This window comes from Tenrec ecaudatus, chromosome 5, assembly GCF_050624435.1.
Source record: "Tenrec ecaudatus isolate mTenEca1 chromosome 5, mTenEca1.hap1, whole genome shotgun sequence".
Taxonomy (NCBI): domain Eukaryota; kingdom Metazoa; phylum Chordata; class Mammalia; order Afrosoricida; family Tenrecidae; genus Tenrec; species Tenrec ecaudatus.
Window position 1 is genome coordinate 136,091,698 of NC_134534.1, and position 16,421 is coordinate 136,108,118.

The following is a 16,421-nucleotide window of genomic DNA, read 5'->3' on the forward strand; positions in this document are numbered from 1 at the left end:
GGTCTGTTTTCTGTTAGAGTCTTGTTTGCTTACCGGGCTCCACTAGCTCGTAATGTGTTTTTTAAATCATTTTACTAGGGACTCATCCATCCTCCCATCACAATCCATACATTCAATGTGGTTTTTAAAAGAAAGTAGTAGCAACACAGACGTCTGTTCATTTCCCTCTCTGAAGGGGTGGACAGTGTGTCCGTGGGAGATCGCTGTGGCTGACTATGTGCTGTGAGCGCCAGGGCTCTGCTGCTGCTGCTGTTGGCTAAGCTTTGGACTGCTGGTTAACCACTACATACACGGACACCCACCCCACCCCACCACTCCTCGCCCTCGGCTTGGGGGGAGGGTGCTGAGACAGTCTGCTCCTGAAAAACTTCACTGCCTCTGAAGCCTGAAGGTCACTGGGAATCAGAATGGACACGGTAGCAATGGGTGGGCTTTTTGCGGGGCATGGTAAGGGTTGGCTCATGGGCCCTGGAGAGAGGAAAACGGTGTTTTGTCCGTATTTAGACCACGACCAGTTGACATCAGTTTCAACTCGTGATCCCAAGTGTGTCAGGGTAGAGCTGGCCTCCCTAGGGTGTTCAACAGCTGTGGCCGCTTGGACATGAAGTGCCCTGGTAGACTCGAACCACCAACCCCCCTGCCAGTAGCCTGCAGCATCAGTTGTTTGTGGCCATCTGGACTCCAAACCCGGTGCAGAGGAGAGGTTGAGCCACAGCGCTGTCATTGGAATCTGGGTCTCTGCCCCGCACGTGTCCGTGTCCGGGGGCTGCTCTGTGGCAGAGCCTCTGCGCACGCTGCAGCCCTCTGCAGGCAGGCCGGGACCGCCGCCCCGTGTACACGGAACTGCATCATTCCAGGAACCAGCTGTTGCCATCTGACCCTCCGAGGCCCTGCTGCCTTTGATCTCTCCCTGCTGCTCCTGCCTGCCTGTTATCTGTGACCCGAGAGTGAGTACACTCCTAACGGGAATACCTCGGCAAGCGCTCTCACCGAGCGCCGGGACCGGCACTGACTGGAAGGAGATTTACATGTGGGTTTCAAGTGCCTCCGTCTGGCTTCCTGTCTAATTGAACATCGGCTCTGAAAACATAACCAAGCGGGGACAGCTTATCTCGGTGCCCTTTGCCTTTGAAGACTGGTTTTATTTTTGAAGCCCATAACAGGTGTCGGTTTAATAGACTTCGGCTGTATTAAGTTCTCCTTGCCCCAGAGGGCAGCCCAAGGTGTAAGCTGACACTGCTGATGGAGGCAAGTGCCACGTGACCTGCCAGCAGGTGCGCTCCCCGGGCGGCCGTTCTCATTCCCGCAGAGAGGCTGGAGTGTCCCGCAGAGGCCAGGGAGAAGTAGTATATGCACCCCACTGTCCCCCCCGCTTCGCCCTCTTTCTGTTAACGAAGCAGGGTCTTGTGCCACTTTGCCTGCCTTGCAGGCAGGTCGGTGAAGCTATGGCGACCCAGGGTATCGGTGAGGACGCGGACTCCCTGCTTCCCTCACTGAGGTTTAGACTGACAGCCCAGCACAAAGGTGTGACTTAGGCAGGACTCTGGGAAGCTGGCACAAAAGCTCGAAGCCAAAGAGCCAGCGGGCCAGCATTTAGCTGTGGCCACAGTTTATCGCTGGGAGAGGCACACCCCCCTGGAGTGGTCCCCTCGCTTCCTGCTGTGGGATCTCCAGCAAGTTCTCATTCTGAGCTCTGGGTTCCTCCCCTGTAGAGATAGCAGCAGCCACCTCATTACATGCCCACCGTGAGGGTGATGGTGGCGCTTCCTGGGAACCAGGAGGTGAGGGTAAAGGCCTGCCATGATGACCACCTGGCTCAAACAGGGCATTAAGCACATGGACAGCCTCATCGAAGCAGAACACCAGCGAGTGTCCACTTGCTCTCTTGCTGGCTGTCTCCTCTGACCCTGAAGGATGTGGGGTCTTAGGCAAGCGAGGAGGAGAATGTACTGGCCCGTCGGAGCTGAGGTCACAGAAGACGTCAGCCTATCCGAGTGGCACTCAGACTGTGGGTTTGGGCCTGCTTTGCGGCAATGTGGCTCCCTGAGGCTGCCTGGCCCGTGCCAGCTGGAATGGGCGTTTTCATGGTTGAAGCTGAAAGGGGGTGATGTGTGTGTGTACACGTATGCACATTCATGTGCGTGCATTCTTGTGTCCCTGAGAGGAGCATCATCTGCCTGCCTGCCTGCATGGACGTGTGGCAGAGGGACTCCCTTATCCTCCTGTGTTCTCATGTTCTCTCCAGCATCCTTTACTTGCTCCTGAACTAGACCCCAGTGTCTACTCACATCAGCCTGTGGGGCAAAGGAGCTACACACACACCCTCAGTGCTTTGTCCTGTGGACCCGGGCACACGTTAGCGCTGGGTGGAGTTCAGGGCAGCGGGGCTCCTGCTCTGGTTGGGAAGGGGAAGCCAGTAAGGTGCTGCGAGGCTTGCCTTCTGACTTGAGGCACAGCAGTGCTGTGCAGGAGAGATGAGGGAGACGGGGCGGCAGGGCTGTGCTCCTGCAGTCTACTTCCAGGGAGCAGTCCCACTGCGCCCCTTCCAGCTTCTGGCCACCCCATGAGTCCCTTGGCTTTTGTAGGAGCGTTCGTCCATCCCTGCCCCTGTCCATAGTCTTCCCTTGCTGTCTTTTTATAAGAACTTCAGTCACGGGGTCAGGGCCCAGCCTGTTGTGGTATGACCTCATGTTAAAGAATTATATTTGAAGGAGACTTAACTGGCAAGCACACAGATACCAAGGGTTAGGGCTTCAGCTTTTTTAATCTTTGTTTTTTTTTTGGTGAGTGGGGCAGTCTGTAGCAGGGAGCGCAGGAGGAGGTTGGTGTGTGAGACCCCTAAGGACCTCGGAGAGCCGGTCTCTGGCTTCGGGGTCGTCCTGCCCGGTGGCACAGTGCTCTCACCTCACCTCCTTGCATTGGACTCGCTACCCCTTTGTGTCCACCTAAACGCTGGTCATTCCAAATGCAGACTCGGGCTCACAGTCAGGGAGATCCTCCCCTTGACTCTTATTTTTTTGTGACTCAGCCAACAAATACTGAACCATGTATTAGGTGTCCCATGCCATCCCAGTGGCTGAAGACACAGCAGTGACCCATACAGACAAGTCTCCACCTCCTCAAGCCACATTCTGGTCAAATTGAGACGCTTTATGTAAGAAAGCAGCAAAATGCAGAAGTGCGTCAGATGTTACCAAAGGACCACCGGAGGAAAAGCAGACAAGCTGTGTGTGTGGTGGGAAGTGTGTGAGATAGATAGATAGATAGATAGATAGAGAGAGAGAGAGAGAGAGAGAGAGAGTGAGTGTGTGTGTGTGTGTGTGTGTGTGTGTGTGTAAGACCTCACTGGGAAGGTGGGATTTGCATAGTCAGTGTGATCCCTGGGGGACATGGGAGGGTCCTGAGGCAGGACCAGTGAGGGCAGTAGAATTGTGGGGAAGGAGGCTTTCCTCAGTGAGAACCAGCCCCCATCCCAGTTTTGGAGGGGTACTTTTCAACAAGTGTGTGACTCTGAGCGTGATCCCCAGGTCTAGATAATGCTACATATATAGGCTGGGCATGTCAGATGACCCAGTTGGCAGAAAGGTCTTGTGGAAAAGCCCCCCCACCCCCAATCTAGTCACTCTTCACGCGTACCACTGTGATGGAGACTTCCAACCCTGCAGCCCAGAGATGCCTGCTCCGCCCCCACCCCACCCTCCACCCCTTTCCTCCAGGCAGACTCCTCTCAGAGGGCCTCCTGGTGCCTGGCTCTGAGTGGTTTCCTCCACCCCGCCGGACACGATGGCCTCTCATCTCCATGGCGGCTGCTCTTGCTGCAGTGGGAACGTATCCTGGCATGTGAACAAGACCTGTCTGCTCTTAGCATCCTTTATCCAGAGTGGGGGCCTGGGACCTGTTGGGTCCAGTTAATAATAGACTGAAAGAAGGAAGAAAAAAGACAAGGAGCTGGCGGGGGGAGGAAGGGGCCGGTGGGTGGGGGCGTGCCCAGGGCTCACAGCTGTCTGACCCATGCCAGCGGGCGCCTGTCCACACTCTGGGTCCGCGCACCCCTCCCTCCTGTCCTCAGGCCCCCTGGCCCTGGCTGTGGTGCTGGCCAGGTCCATTGCCTTGATTTCCTGTGCTTTCCTTCCCACACTTTACATCACAAAGACTTTCTCCCCCTTTCTTTCCCCTTCAGAGACTGAAGAGCTCCATAAAGCACTGGAGGGGGCAGTAGCCTTGAGAAGGGCCAGGGGGTGATGGAAACCATCCCAGCCTCATTCCAGGGGCCCTAGTTTAGTTGTGCCCTTGTAAATGGGGATCCCAGTCCAGGGCCTGGGAGACTTATTGGGGGGCAGTGGGGGACAGAGAAGCAGCTCAGGCTTCTGGGAAGAAGGCCTTGTTTATGCCTGTTGGAAAAGATCTGGTCAAGTGTTTGTTTAAAGGAGATGCCACTTGGTAAGAGACGCCTGGCCTGCTTGTGTTGCGTTCAAAAAATGCTTTGCTTGGCCAGTGACGCTGACACTGTCACGCAGAAACTGGCCAGAGTGAGCGCTGCTGGAGCATCTGAATACTGGAGTCGGGCTTTGGTGGCTTCCAGCTGCCTGCCAGGCAGCGCCACGCCCACCAGGGGCAGTTCCTCCACCTTGGGTTGGCGTTTTTCTTTGTCCTGATTGATCCGGACCAAGGTAGTCTATTTGATTGTGGGTTTGACCAGGGGGCAATTTCCGAATCAATACCAAACTCACTGCTATGGAGTTGATGTCAACTCTTAGCGACCCTACAGGACAGGGTAGAACTGCCCTGTGAGTGTCTTGAGATTACGACTCTTTTTTGGGAGGAAAGAGCCTTGTCTTAACCCCCTCAGAGCTGGCCAGTGGTTTCCAATGGCCGACCTTGCACTTGGCATCCCCATGCATAACCACTACGCCATTCTCCCAGAGCTCTTGAAGGGGGATTTAAGATGGGGCATTCTCTTTTATGAGTCAGATAGTAGGCACTCAGCAGGGGCTGGGCTGGAGTTACAGGCTAGACCAGCTTGTCTCTGGTAAGTGAGAGGCGGTTCCTATTGTTCAGGTGGGGAAACTGAGGCACAGAGAGCGAAGGTACAAAGCTGTTGAGGAAAGCGAAGAGGTTCAGGAGAGTCCACGTTTCCTGTGAGGTGGTCTATATTTTGTCCTCTTTTGTATCTTCCAATCCCCTGTCCCCAAGGAGCCCTCATGTGGCTGTGGGCCAGGCCACAGGCTGGCAGTTCAGACCCACCAGCTTTCCTTCAGGAGGAAGATGAAGCTGTGTGCCATGAGTCTGGTCGTAGGTTTGGTTGGGCCTGGGTGCCTGTCTGCAGGCTTTGCACAGAGTCGGGTGAGTGGATGAGGTAGGTGTGGCACGGTGCGTGCAGCTGGCTGAGCTCTGGTAGTTGAAGGACTGGGACCTGACGGTGGCGATGAGGTTGCTCCGGAGCATCGTTTATGGTAGAGCCAATGTTCTCGGCACATCGGGTGCTGTTCTCTGCGTGGTCCCTGTCATCACTGTTGTCCTCGGGCTTTGCTTAAGACTTTGAGAGAAACTCAGTGACAGAAGGGGCAGAAGGTACCACTTCATGTGGCATACAGCTAGTTCATAAAACCTCGATGCAAAGAGAAATGGGACATTGTGTGTTATTTTTTTTTAACTGAGGAAGTGTTTATTTGGGCAAGACAAAAAGGTCTCTGGACGGGGTCCCTTTATGCAGAACGAGGAGCATCTCAAATATATTAGTTTCTCTTTTTAGCACAATGCATGTCATCTGGCGGCAGAACTCCTGCCTTCCTGGTTCAGGACTCGCGTTTGAGTAGCACATAGGCGCCCATCACAGCCAGCAGGGTGTACTTGAATTTGGGGTAGTCATTCATTATTATGGTAACCATACCGACATAGGGCAGAAACCCTCTTGCTCTTCCTACCACGTCCTTTTCCAGCCATTTCTGGCCTTCCTGTACAAGCCTCTGTCGTCCACCTCATTATTATCACCTTTGGTCAGGAACTTGATGTCGCCGTTGTCCCTGGCGCTTGTTCATCTTCCTTAGGTCCCCGAAAATGTCCAAGCCAGATGCGGGGAGATGCGCCCCCACCGCGCTCGCACGTACCATGGCGGGGTTGCCGGGGGCCGAGGCGGCCCGCAGACCCTGCTTGTCACCGGACGGCGGCGGAGCTCAGCCGGGACATTGTGTTTTAAAACAGCTTCTTAGAGTTTGTCCCGGTGGCTGCTAACTCAGAGGTTGGCAATGCACGTCCACAGAGCTGCCCCTCAGAAACAAGGCCTGGTGGCCAGTTCATTGAAAGCCCCGCAGAACGCAGTTCGACTCTCCAACACCCCAGCCACCACTAGTCAACGTCACTTCCATGACAGCTGCTGCTGGTGGTGGTTTCCTCGGAAGGACAAACCACCGTGTCGCTTGTGTGTGTGTTTCAGGCAGCACAACAAGATTCGCAGTGTGGAGAGGTGGCGGCTGGAGGCTTACCTTTCCTTGGAAGTGTTGGACCTGAGCGTGAACAACATCACGGAGGTCCGGAGTGGCTGCTTCCCCCCTGGACTGCGCATCAAGGAGCTGTAAGTGGGGGGCTCCCAGCCGGGTATCCGCTTCCACCAGCATCCAGCTCTCAGCGCAGGAGCAGGGTGCCCCTCACTGAGGTCTGTGGGGGCAATGCCAGGGCCCATGCCTGCGCCCTTTGCTCTCCGAATCCCTACAACCTGGCGGCCTGCCTATGGGACACGCTGCTCAAAGAGCGGAGCCGGGAATCAGACAGGCCCCTGGACCACCAAGCCTGTTTTCCTTGCTGTTTATGGGCTGCCTCCCGGGAAAGCTGGGCAAGAGTTGAGGGGGTTCAGATGGCTCCTGTGGAGGGAGAGGTCTCTGAGGAGCCTCACATTGTCAGGTACTCGCTCACCGTCCCAGGGCCAGGTCCTTGTGCCTCGCTGGTGGGCTGGGCAGGTTCTTCATCTGGTAGGTTCTCTGCACCTTTCAAGGTTCTTTGGTCTCTCCCCCATCAGAAAGTAGACGGGACTGTGAACGTTCGTGTCTGTCCATGCCCACAGGGCTTAGGGAAAAGGTGATTTGGGAAAGGAACCATGTGCCTCGAGGTGGGCGTTCGGATTGCCTGGCACCGTGCCTGGGGAGTTTCACAGCTACTTGGCTGGTTGAATGGCCTGTGTGACCCTCCTCAGACCCTCCACGGAGCTGCTGCATGGCAGGCCGGGGCCCCTTTGAGCAGATGTGGGCCTCCGACAAGGTGGCCAGCCACCACCAGACATTTTCTTGTTTGCAACAGAAACCACCAGTTTCTGGACTGGAAGTCAGTGGCTTCCCTCCCTGCCTGCGAGCTGGAGGCAAACCCTGGCCAGTGTCTCCTCATCACAGAGCCAGGAGTGTTAGGGGCAAATAGTTCCCCATGCGTGCCCCATGCCGAGAAGCCAGGAGCGCCTGTCCTCCTGCCAGGAGCTCCCCATGGATTATGGTCTTCCTCAATGCCCCCTTCCCGTACCTAAGGCTCTGCATGTGCTTAAAGAGAAGTCCTAGGAGGGAACTCTGCCCAACAGCCCCTCTCCTCTTCCATCTCCCCCCTCCTCTAATTATAAGGTATCTGAGGTCAAACACATGTACAAGGCACACATATGCCTTCTCTGGGTCCTTAGAGGATCCCTGAGAATCCACCGTCCTGTAAATACAGGTACTGCGAGGTACTGCTTGTTCTCTGCTGAGTGTTTTCCGGGCATGTTTAAGAGTCGTTGAAGTGAACTGACTTCTACACATTTTCTGTTTAAGTTCTAAAATAAGGTTTAAGTGGTAAAGAAAGGATGCGTACTCAAACAATCAGATCTGCCCTGGCCCAGCTTCGCAGGGCTTTACTCCCCAGCCATGGCCGGGTGGGGAGGAAGCCCCATGCCCGGTGGTGGGCCCGGGTGGACCCGGCTTTCCTTGAGGCCCCTGGGACAGCTGTGGGCCAAGATGGCACTCACGGGCAACCTGGCCCCCTGGGTGTGTCTTATTTTCGCAGCACGGCTGGGTCTGGTGTCTGTGCCGAAAGGCGGAAGGCCCTCTACTAACTGCTACATTTTCTCCTCTGAATCATGCCAGCAACCTGGCCAGCAACCGGATCGGCACCCTGGAGCTGGGAGCATTTGATGGCCTGTCACGGTCGCTGCTGACGCTGCGCCTGAGCAAAAACAGGATCGCCCAGCTTCCTATGAAAGCCTTCAAGCTGCCCAGGCTGACACAGCTGTGAGTGCGGCAGTCCACACTTTATGGGGCCAGATTCCCCCGAGGGCTTCGTACCAAATGCCACCCACCTTTCCCCCCGCCCCCCTCACGTCCAGTAAAGCTGGGCATTAACCATCATTAATGGTCCCTGGCAACATCTAATAAAAGCGAATCAGGCGCGGGGTCTGGTGCCTGTGGGCTGCATCAGATTGCTGAGTGTGAAAGCCTGTCTCCGCCAGCACGTTCCCAAACCAAGTGAGGAAGTCGACTGGGTTCCTGACCCGCTAACACGTAGGCTGTGGGTCCAGCCCTTGCTGATCTGAGAGGCAGAGTTTCGTTTAAAAGGCCCCACAAGGTCTCTCCCTGGGACCAGAAGTGACTGGAGCCAGAGGTGGAGACAGGCAGGCTTCACTTACAACTGGGGGAGGCAGAGTTGTTGCCTTGTCAAGGTTTTTCCATCTGGCACATTCGTGCGGAAGCGCAGTCTGTGTTCGGGTGCAGGATAACTTCCGTCAACCAGACACAAATACGGTCTCTGTGCCCAAAGGAATATGGGAGCTGGGGTTGAAACAGACCAAGAAAATTTAAACAAAAGAATGTGGTTTCCCTGAAGATCTGAACCATGTTCCCTATTGGCAAAAAAGTAAAACAAAGCAAAATAGCACGCACCTCTGGCCAGCGGACACAGAGCAACAGAAGTGCCACCCTAGCAGCAGGTCGGGTGGGCCCAGCTCACCTGCCTGTGGGCCCCTGCCTTACCATAGCGCTGCGGCCCTGCTCCCTCTAGTTCTCCAAGTGGGTCTGGTCTGTGTGCCTGACTTTGTCGGGCAGGGTCATGAGCCAGCGCGGGAATATTGGGGGAAATCCAAGGGCTTTCTGATCAACCCTGTGCTCCTCCGCCCCTTCCTCCAGCTCTGCCAACCCACCCAGATTCCTTAAGGTGGGGAAGTTGACAAGGACTCTGTCATGCTCGGGCTCCAGGCTAAAACACCTGCTTCCTGGGTGTTTGCCTCCCCCGCCCCGTACGTGCTAACAGCCCTCCCTAGGGAGAACCAAAAGGCGGAAGCCCGCTGGGGCGTTGATGCCCATTCCCCAGAGGCTTTACTCCGGAGGAGCCTTTCGGGTGGTGCTTCAGCCCCTGCGTCACTAGGGCTCCCCTCCATAAGCAGTTTTGCTCTTCATGCCGGGGCTGCAAAGTGGGATTGTAGTGATACCAAGTGGGCTGACCCTCCACTGCCAGCTAGGTTCCTGTCACCTTACCCTTGAAGTAACGGCCCCCCCCCCTTCCCCGCAGTCTTTGCAGAGCTGTGAGCCCAAACAGCACAGAGCGACTGGGCTGGAGGTGTCTCTTCCTTCCCTCTGTCGAAGTGGTGGCCTGCTCAGTGTCAGTGGGTGAGGCGTGTGTGAGACATGGATGCGAGCTAAGCTCGGCATTGCCCGAGGCAGCTCGCCGGACAGTGGAAATGGGTGTTGTAGGGTGTGTATATTGGACACTCCGAACTGAGGGTCTGCTTGTGCCCAGGGACCTGACTCGGAACCGGATCCGGCTGATCGAGGGCCTGACCTTCCAGGGACTCGACAGCCTGGAGGTGCTGAAGCTGCAGCGCAACGCCATCAGCAAGCTGACGGACGGCGCCTTCTGGGGGCTGTCCAACATGCACGCGCTGTAAGTGCCGGCCAGGCGCCCTCCCCGCGGTCTGCCTGTGTGAGCATGCCCCCTCTCATCTGGCACAGGGCACCCTGCTCTGTGTGTGACTGTGCTCTTTAGTGGAGTCTCCCCTGTGCTGCCCAGCTTGGCAGGGTCAGTGGGGCCTGGCAGGTGAGGGAAGCTTTGGGGGGAGTGGTAGTGGGTCAGGTCAGGGAAGTGGGTTGAAGGAGATGGGTGTAGGGACCATCTTGTTGGCCTGCTTCCAGCTTGAGGGTGGGCTCCCACAGCTGCCCCCTCCCCCATCTCTCCCAGTCCTTGGATTTGTTGGTCTTCACTGATGTGCAGGTGCCCACAATGTATAGGTCATCCTGAGATGATATTTCTGTCTAGTGAGCTAATCAGGAGCTCCGTGCAGATGTTCAGCTGTCATTCCGGGAGCTTTCTCTCCCACCAGATGTGCCCAGTAAGAGGCTTTGGCCTGCCAGAATACCGGAGAACAGCACAATGCACATAAGAAAGCTGATGATCTTGCGAATGTGTGCACACAGGAAAGGAAAGCAGCTGGGAGCGCACCCCCCCTTCCTTCTTTACCTAACTCTCTACCGCTCAGAGGCAGCCCCGTCGTGCCTTTGGGGGGCTGTGTAGGCACACTGGCGGTTAAGACAGCGGTGCTGGGACGCTGGCTATTTTGTGGGAAAAGCACAATGGTGCAGCCCAGGTCCATGCGCTATTAGTACTGCCCTCGTCACTGGAAGCAGCTTGTGATTGCGCCCCTCACCCAAAACGCGCCCCCTCCACCTCCCGCCATGTGTTTTGGAAAGTAAGAGGGAAAGAGCAGTACCTGCTTGCTCAGAGCCCCTCGAGCACTGAGTGTGGAGCGGAATTTGAATTCGTCACTTTTACTGGGGAGGCCTGGCCAGGGGTCAGGCCGTCCTTGGCTGGGGAGGTGCTGTGTCGAGAAGTAGAGCAGTTGCCACACGGGTGTTATACACGTGTGACCCACTCTGCCCTCAGCCCCGTGTTCAACCCGACCTGCATTTCTCACTGCCTGCCGGATACTCGTCGTGGCTCAGCTAGCACGGCAGAATGTAAGCCCAGGTCATCAACCCCAGAGCGAAAGCAGGCGCCCTTGGCTTGCTTTGAATTCTGCTCCCTGCCCCCATTTCTCACCCAGCTGTGGAAGAATCCTCACAAGACACAGTAGGTTCTCCCACGGGGACGATCCTAAAGACCGTCCGTCTCATGTCTTCTTTCCACTCCTTTAATGGGTGCTGCTCACCGTGCTGTCTTCTCGGAGACACTGCCCCCTTGCTTACCGGGACCGCTCCTTTGTTCATCATAAAAGTCACTTCCACGAAGTCTGTCCAGTCCTCCGGACGTTCTCAGTCTGCCCGGGCCCTTTCCATGCACACATGCACACATACCTGCGCGCGCGGGGATAAGAGGGCCGGCTGGAGCCACCCCTCGGTTCTCTGTGTGCTGTTACGTCCTGCACCTGGTGGCTGACAGCAGCACGCGGGCCGGGCTCTTTGCAGGCATCTGGAGTACAACAGCTTGACGGAAGTGAACAGCGGCTCGCTCTATGGCCTCACGGCCCTGCACCAGCTCCACCTCAGCAACAACTCCATCTCCCACATTAACCGAGATGGCTGGAGCTTCTGTGAGAAGCTGCATGAACTGTAAGTGTCCCCCAGAGCCCAGAAGGCTCCGGGCAGCTCCGGAGGCTTAGATAAGGGAGGGAGACCAGCCTGGCCCTGGTCGTACAGTGACGAGGCATTGGGCTGCAGTTTCAAACCACAGCTTGCTTTCTACTTCCATAAAGAGTTAAAGCCTCAGAAATCGTTAGGGGCAGCTCTCCTCTGTCCTACAGGTTGCTATGAGTCAGGATCAACTCATGATCCTGACAGTGAGTTGGGTTTGGTTTAAGGCAGTGGTTCTCAACCTTCCTACTGCCGCGACCCTTAAAATACAGTTCCTCATGTTGTGGTGGCCCCCCAACCATAAAATTGTTTTCGTTGTTACTTCATCACTGTAATTTTGCTACTGTTAGGAATTGGAGATCCCTCTGAAAGGGTCCTTTGAACCCCAAAGGGGTCTCGACCCACAGGTTGAGAAGGGCTGGTTTAGAGGGAAGTTCCTAACACAGCCAGGCCTGCAGGAAGCCCCAGAGGCTAAACTGGCTTCTGATTGGGTTTTCACCTGAGATTGCTGCTGTGAGTTTCTGTGGATTGGCCCCACTTCCTGGGGGCGGCCTGCACAGAAAGCAAACACTGCCCTCTGATGCGGAGGGAGGCCCAGCCCACACTGTCTAGAGCCGCCCTGGAGGTGGCCTGTGGGTTTCCCGGGATGGAGAGAAGAGACTCATTCCCCACAGGGAAGGCAGGCTTCACCCCCCCCCCCCCCGGCCTCTCCTGGCTTGTCCTGTGCCACGGGCACCACCGAGCACCACTCGCTCCTTGGTGAGAGAGGTGGTCTGGGCTCTGGTGCAGAGAGGAGGATTTGGGGCAGAGAGGGCCTGCAACCTGGAAGGTGGAGCAGCTCTGTTCACCATCCTCAGACAAACCAACAAGGTCCCTTGTTTACATTTCATTGGCCGGCAGCGGCAGTTGGGAAGGTTGGTGTACACCGTTCTCTGGTGTCCCCAGACAGGGCTCCCAGGCCCAGGACTGCAGCCCGGAGCTGGTGCGGGGGGTTTGCTGGCTGGCCCCCCTTAGCAGATGGCTCTCAGCTGGCGAGAGGCTGCCTTTCCTTAGTCCAAAGTACTCAGCGTCTCTCATTGCAGTGAACCAGCGTTTGCAGAGCACCTTGCCCCCTTCCTGTCTTTCTTGTGAACGTAGCAGGCAAACTGGGGCCGGCGGGGGCGGGGGTGGTGGGGGTTCTCATACTTCCAGCGGGTGTTTCTTGCTTGTGCTCCCTTCCCTCCTTAAACACACGCCTACAGGCCGGGCCATCATGTTTCAGTAAATCCACCATTATCTAATTCAAAAATCAATAGTCCTGCTTCTTTCTTCCCTTGGAGAGAGGTGTTCTGTGGGGGCGGGGACGGCACGGTGTCCTTTTGTATTTAGCTTCTTGGCACATCCAGGCAGTATGGACACCTGAGTTTTCATGTGGTACCACTTGGCGCTGGTAAGATTTACCTGGGCTGTGGCAGCATTCACCTCTCCCTTGGGAGTGCCTTCCCCAAACTCACTGCCATCGAGATGCCAACTCAGAGGGGTTTTTGAGATTGTAACTCACTATGGAAGTAGAAAGCCTGTCTTTCTCCATGGGGCTGCTGGTGGTTTTGAACTGCTGACCTTGAGGATCTCAGCCTGATGCATACCTACTACAGCACCAGAGCTCCTCTAGGCTGTGGCTTTTTGTGGGCCAGGGCTGGAAGTGGTGGGGAAGCAGGGGAAATCGTCTTGGTGCCCCGAGCCTGACCAGTGTAATCATAGGGCTTCCTGGGCCTGTGGCAGCAGAGGGTGTGTACGCCCAAGGCGGGGACTGTTGGGGCCAAGAATGCTGTCTGCTGTCCCCCATAAGAGGAACAGAGTAACATTTTGCCCATAGCCCAAGTCACCTCAGAACCGGATTTAGGATTGCCTTCCCTTTAAGCTGAATTCTGTAAATGCAGGTGAGGGTGTACTTTTGATCAGCGGCCATGTCTGTGTGACTGACAGATGCGATGACTTATTTCTCCAGGAGTGAAGAATGTAGCTCCCTGCAGTCTTAGAAAAGCTCATCCATCTTCCCCGAGTTTATTTTCCTTCTTCTTGCCCCAGTCCACATTTCCCAGTTTTCGAAGACAAATGACTCACATGCCAAGTTGCCAGCCCAGGGCTGTGCCAGCCAGCAAGCCAGAAGTGGCTGTGGGGAAGCCGAGGGTGCACTTGTTGTGGTCTACTCCCTGCCCTGGGTACAGGTGGTGGGCCACGCCGGAAGCTGATTGAGGTGCCAGTAAGGGAGCTGGGCACATAGCATTACATTGGAGCCCAGCATTGCCCAGGGAAGGCTCCAGGGAGCAGAGCTAATGGTGCCCTCTGCTGGCTGATTCGGGGAGGCTAAGCTGCTGGGCTGTGGATCCCAGGGCAGGGCAGGGCAGGGCAGGGCGACCAGCCAGGGGCCCCAGCATGAAGGGGCTGGACCCTGAGCGGGTTGTGTGACCCATGACTGTATGCAGCCCTAACGGTTTAGTGGTTCCCGTCCCAGGTGGGTCGGTGTGGATTTGGAGCCTCTAGTGGCACATCCCTGGGCCCTTCTGGGAATGCGCGCGCGTGCATTGTCACACAGTGTGCCTTCCCACTGAGGCTTGGTGCCAGTGGCTCCACACCCAGGACCCCACACTGACGCTTTCCTCCCTCCTCCCGCAGGATTCTGTCCTTCAACAACCTCAGCCGGCTGGACGAGGAGAGCCTGGCCGACCTGAGCAGCCTGAATATCCTGCGACTGAGTCACAATTCCATCAGCCACATCTCAGAGGGCGCCTTCAAGGGACTCAAAAGCCTGCGCGTCCTGTAGGTCCTGCTCTGAGAGGCTGAGGGAAGCAGGAAGGGGGGTGCAGGTCGGGAGAGGACCAGCCACTACTCCTTTCTGTTCCATCCTGGGGCTGTGGTGAGCAAAGGCCTGCTGCTGACTGGTTGCTGTGCAGAACCCACGATCCACGGAAAGGGTGCCACTCCCCTGCAGGGTGCTGATGCAGACGCAGTTGGAAAAGCGGCTGTTAGCATATGGTCATTCCCACAGTGCGCCTGCTGAATGCTGGGGTCCTGCGTGTTTCCATCAGGCGGTGACTGGGGCCTGTTCACATTTAAACCTCTCCAGCACATACCTGCTGTGTCCTGCTGTCTCTGCCAAGGGAGGAGGGGCTGGGAGTTCTGCCACCTTCCTTGTGCCTCATTAGGAGTCACTAACAATGTGAAGTTGAGAACTCTTATCTCCCGCCAGGTCTCCAATTAAGTGGGGTGTCAGGAAGTTAAAGCAGGATGCTTTTCAGGACTGTCCACCATAAAACTTGTCAGTTGTTGCCTTTTCAGGACTTCCAGGTGGCTGCTGGCATAAAGCCCAAGGGGGGCAGAGGGTTTCCCAAGGAGAGTGGACAGTGGCTAGCTTCAGGGGGATGAGGTGGGGTGAGTCGTGGGCTTCCGCATGAGCGAGGGGACTGGAGCATGAGAGTGTCCAGGTGCCCGTCCTGCCCCTTCACAGGCTGCACAGCCGCAACCTGGCCTGGTGTAGTGGGAGCAGAGGAGCCCCGAGAGCATCTTCCAGCAGCTCTCTAAAGGTCACAGCAAGCAGCTGACTCCCCGCTGGCAGTGGGAGCCCGCAGGAGGCTTTCTTGGGGGCCCAGTGCTTGGCCCCCTGCTTCTCCACTGGCAGGGGGGCGGGCAAGAGGAAGCTCCAGGGCAGTTGGAGCTGGCTGAAGGTGAGGTGTCTGCTGGGGCCTGGCCTTCAACTTTGGTGGGAGGTGTGGTCGGAGGGAGGAAGCTGACTCGATCGAGCCTCATGATTCGTGCCGCTGGAGGAGACTGGGCTGAGGACTCAGCTTCCTTCCTCTGACCCTGGCACGCAAGTGGGTCCTAAATCTGACGTGGCACCCAGAGGCCCTCGCAGCCCGAGTCAGTACCTGCACTGCGAGGGGATGCAGGCCTGGGTCCAGGACCACTTGTCCCACAGAGGTGCCCTGAGGCGGCCCTACCTTTGCCCACTTTGACGTGCCTGCCAGCTTCCTGGTCCAGTCTAGAGAAGTCTGTGTACACATGCACGCACATGGCTCCAATGTGACCCTGGGGAAGCTTCACATGTGAGCCTGGTGACAGCAGACCTCCCACGGGGCAGGGTGGCCTTGTCCCCCTCCCCCCAGCCACCCCTTACTCTGGGCAGCTTGTTTGTGTTTGGGTGTAAAGAGGAAGCTTCGCATGAGCCCCTCCCCTTCGCATTAACGTGGCGCGTCCAAAAGATGAACTTGGGCTGGATGGTGAGTTCTGTGTCTCCCCAGGGACCTGGACCACAACGAGATCTCGGGCACCATCGAGGACACCAGCGGCGCCTTTATGGGGCTGGACAACCTGAGCCAGCTGTGAGTACCCCAGGGCACCGCACCCCCATGTCCTTGCTTGGTGGAGGAAGAAAGAAGTAGCTCACCTCTCCGCTGCCAGCGCTTCCACTGCTCCCCTGGGCCTTGGTTTCTGTGGGGCTGAAGACCTGTGTCCCCAGCCCAGGGGCTCTCCTCTCCTCTCCCAGGGACTGCGACAGCCTTGAATGCTGCCAGATTTCATGGTAGATTTTTGCACCAAGGAACCTTGCTCACTGACTCAGTTTATGGGAGTTGTGTGAAATGACGGAGTGCTGAGTAACTTGATGGCTTTGGTGCTGTGCTGTCAATCCTAATTATAAGTGGAAATAGGCATTACCAAGAACAACAGATAACAGCTGGTTCAGGTAGCCCCCAGCATGGGCCACCTGCCCTGTAGGGCACGTGTGCTGTCTAGCAGGGAGCAGGCCCCTCTGCCGACAGCCATTCAGGATCAGGATTGGTTGGCTCCAAAGCTTGCTCTCCCCCTGTCCTGACCCAT

At 56.6% G+C, this 16,421-nt stretch overlaps 1 protein-coding gene across 1 annotated transcript in view; it reads left to right on the plus strand.

The window, feature by feature from the left end:
• LRIG1 (leucine rich repeats and immunoglobulin like domains 1) overlaps nucleotides 1-16,421 on the plus strand; it is a 104,052-nt gene that overhangs the window by 75,723 nt on the left and 11,908 nt on the right. Inside the window, exons 4-9 of the mRNA XM_075549912.1 lie at nucleotides 6,434-6,571; nucleotides 8,097-8,240; nucleotides 9,742-9,885; nucleotides 11,403-11,546; nucleotides 14,223-14,366; nucleotides 15,845-15,925. Coding sequence (XP_075406027.1) covers nucleotides 6,434-6,571; nucleotides 8,097-8,240; nucleotides 9,742-9,885; nucleotides 11,403-11,546; nucleotides 14,223-14,366; nucleotides 15,845-15,925 — 795 coding nt within the window. The remainder of the gene's footprint in view (nucleotides 1-6,433; nucleotides 6,572-8,096; nucleotides 8,241-9,741; nucleotides 9,886-11,402; nucleotides 11,547-14,222; nucleotides 14,367-15,844; nucleotides 15,926-16,421) is intronic.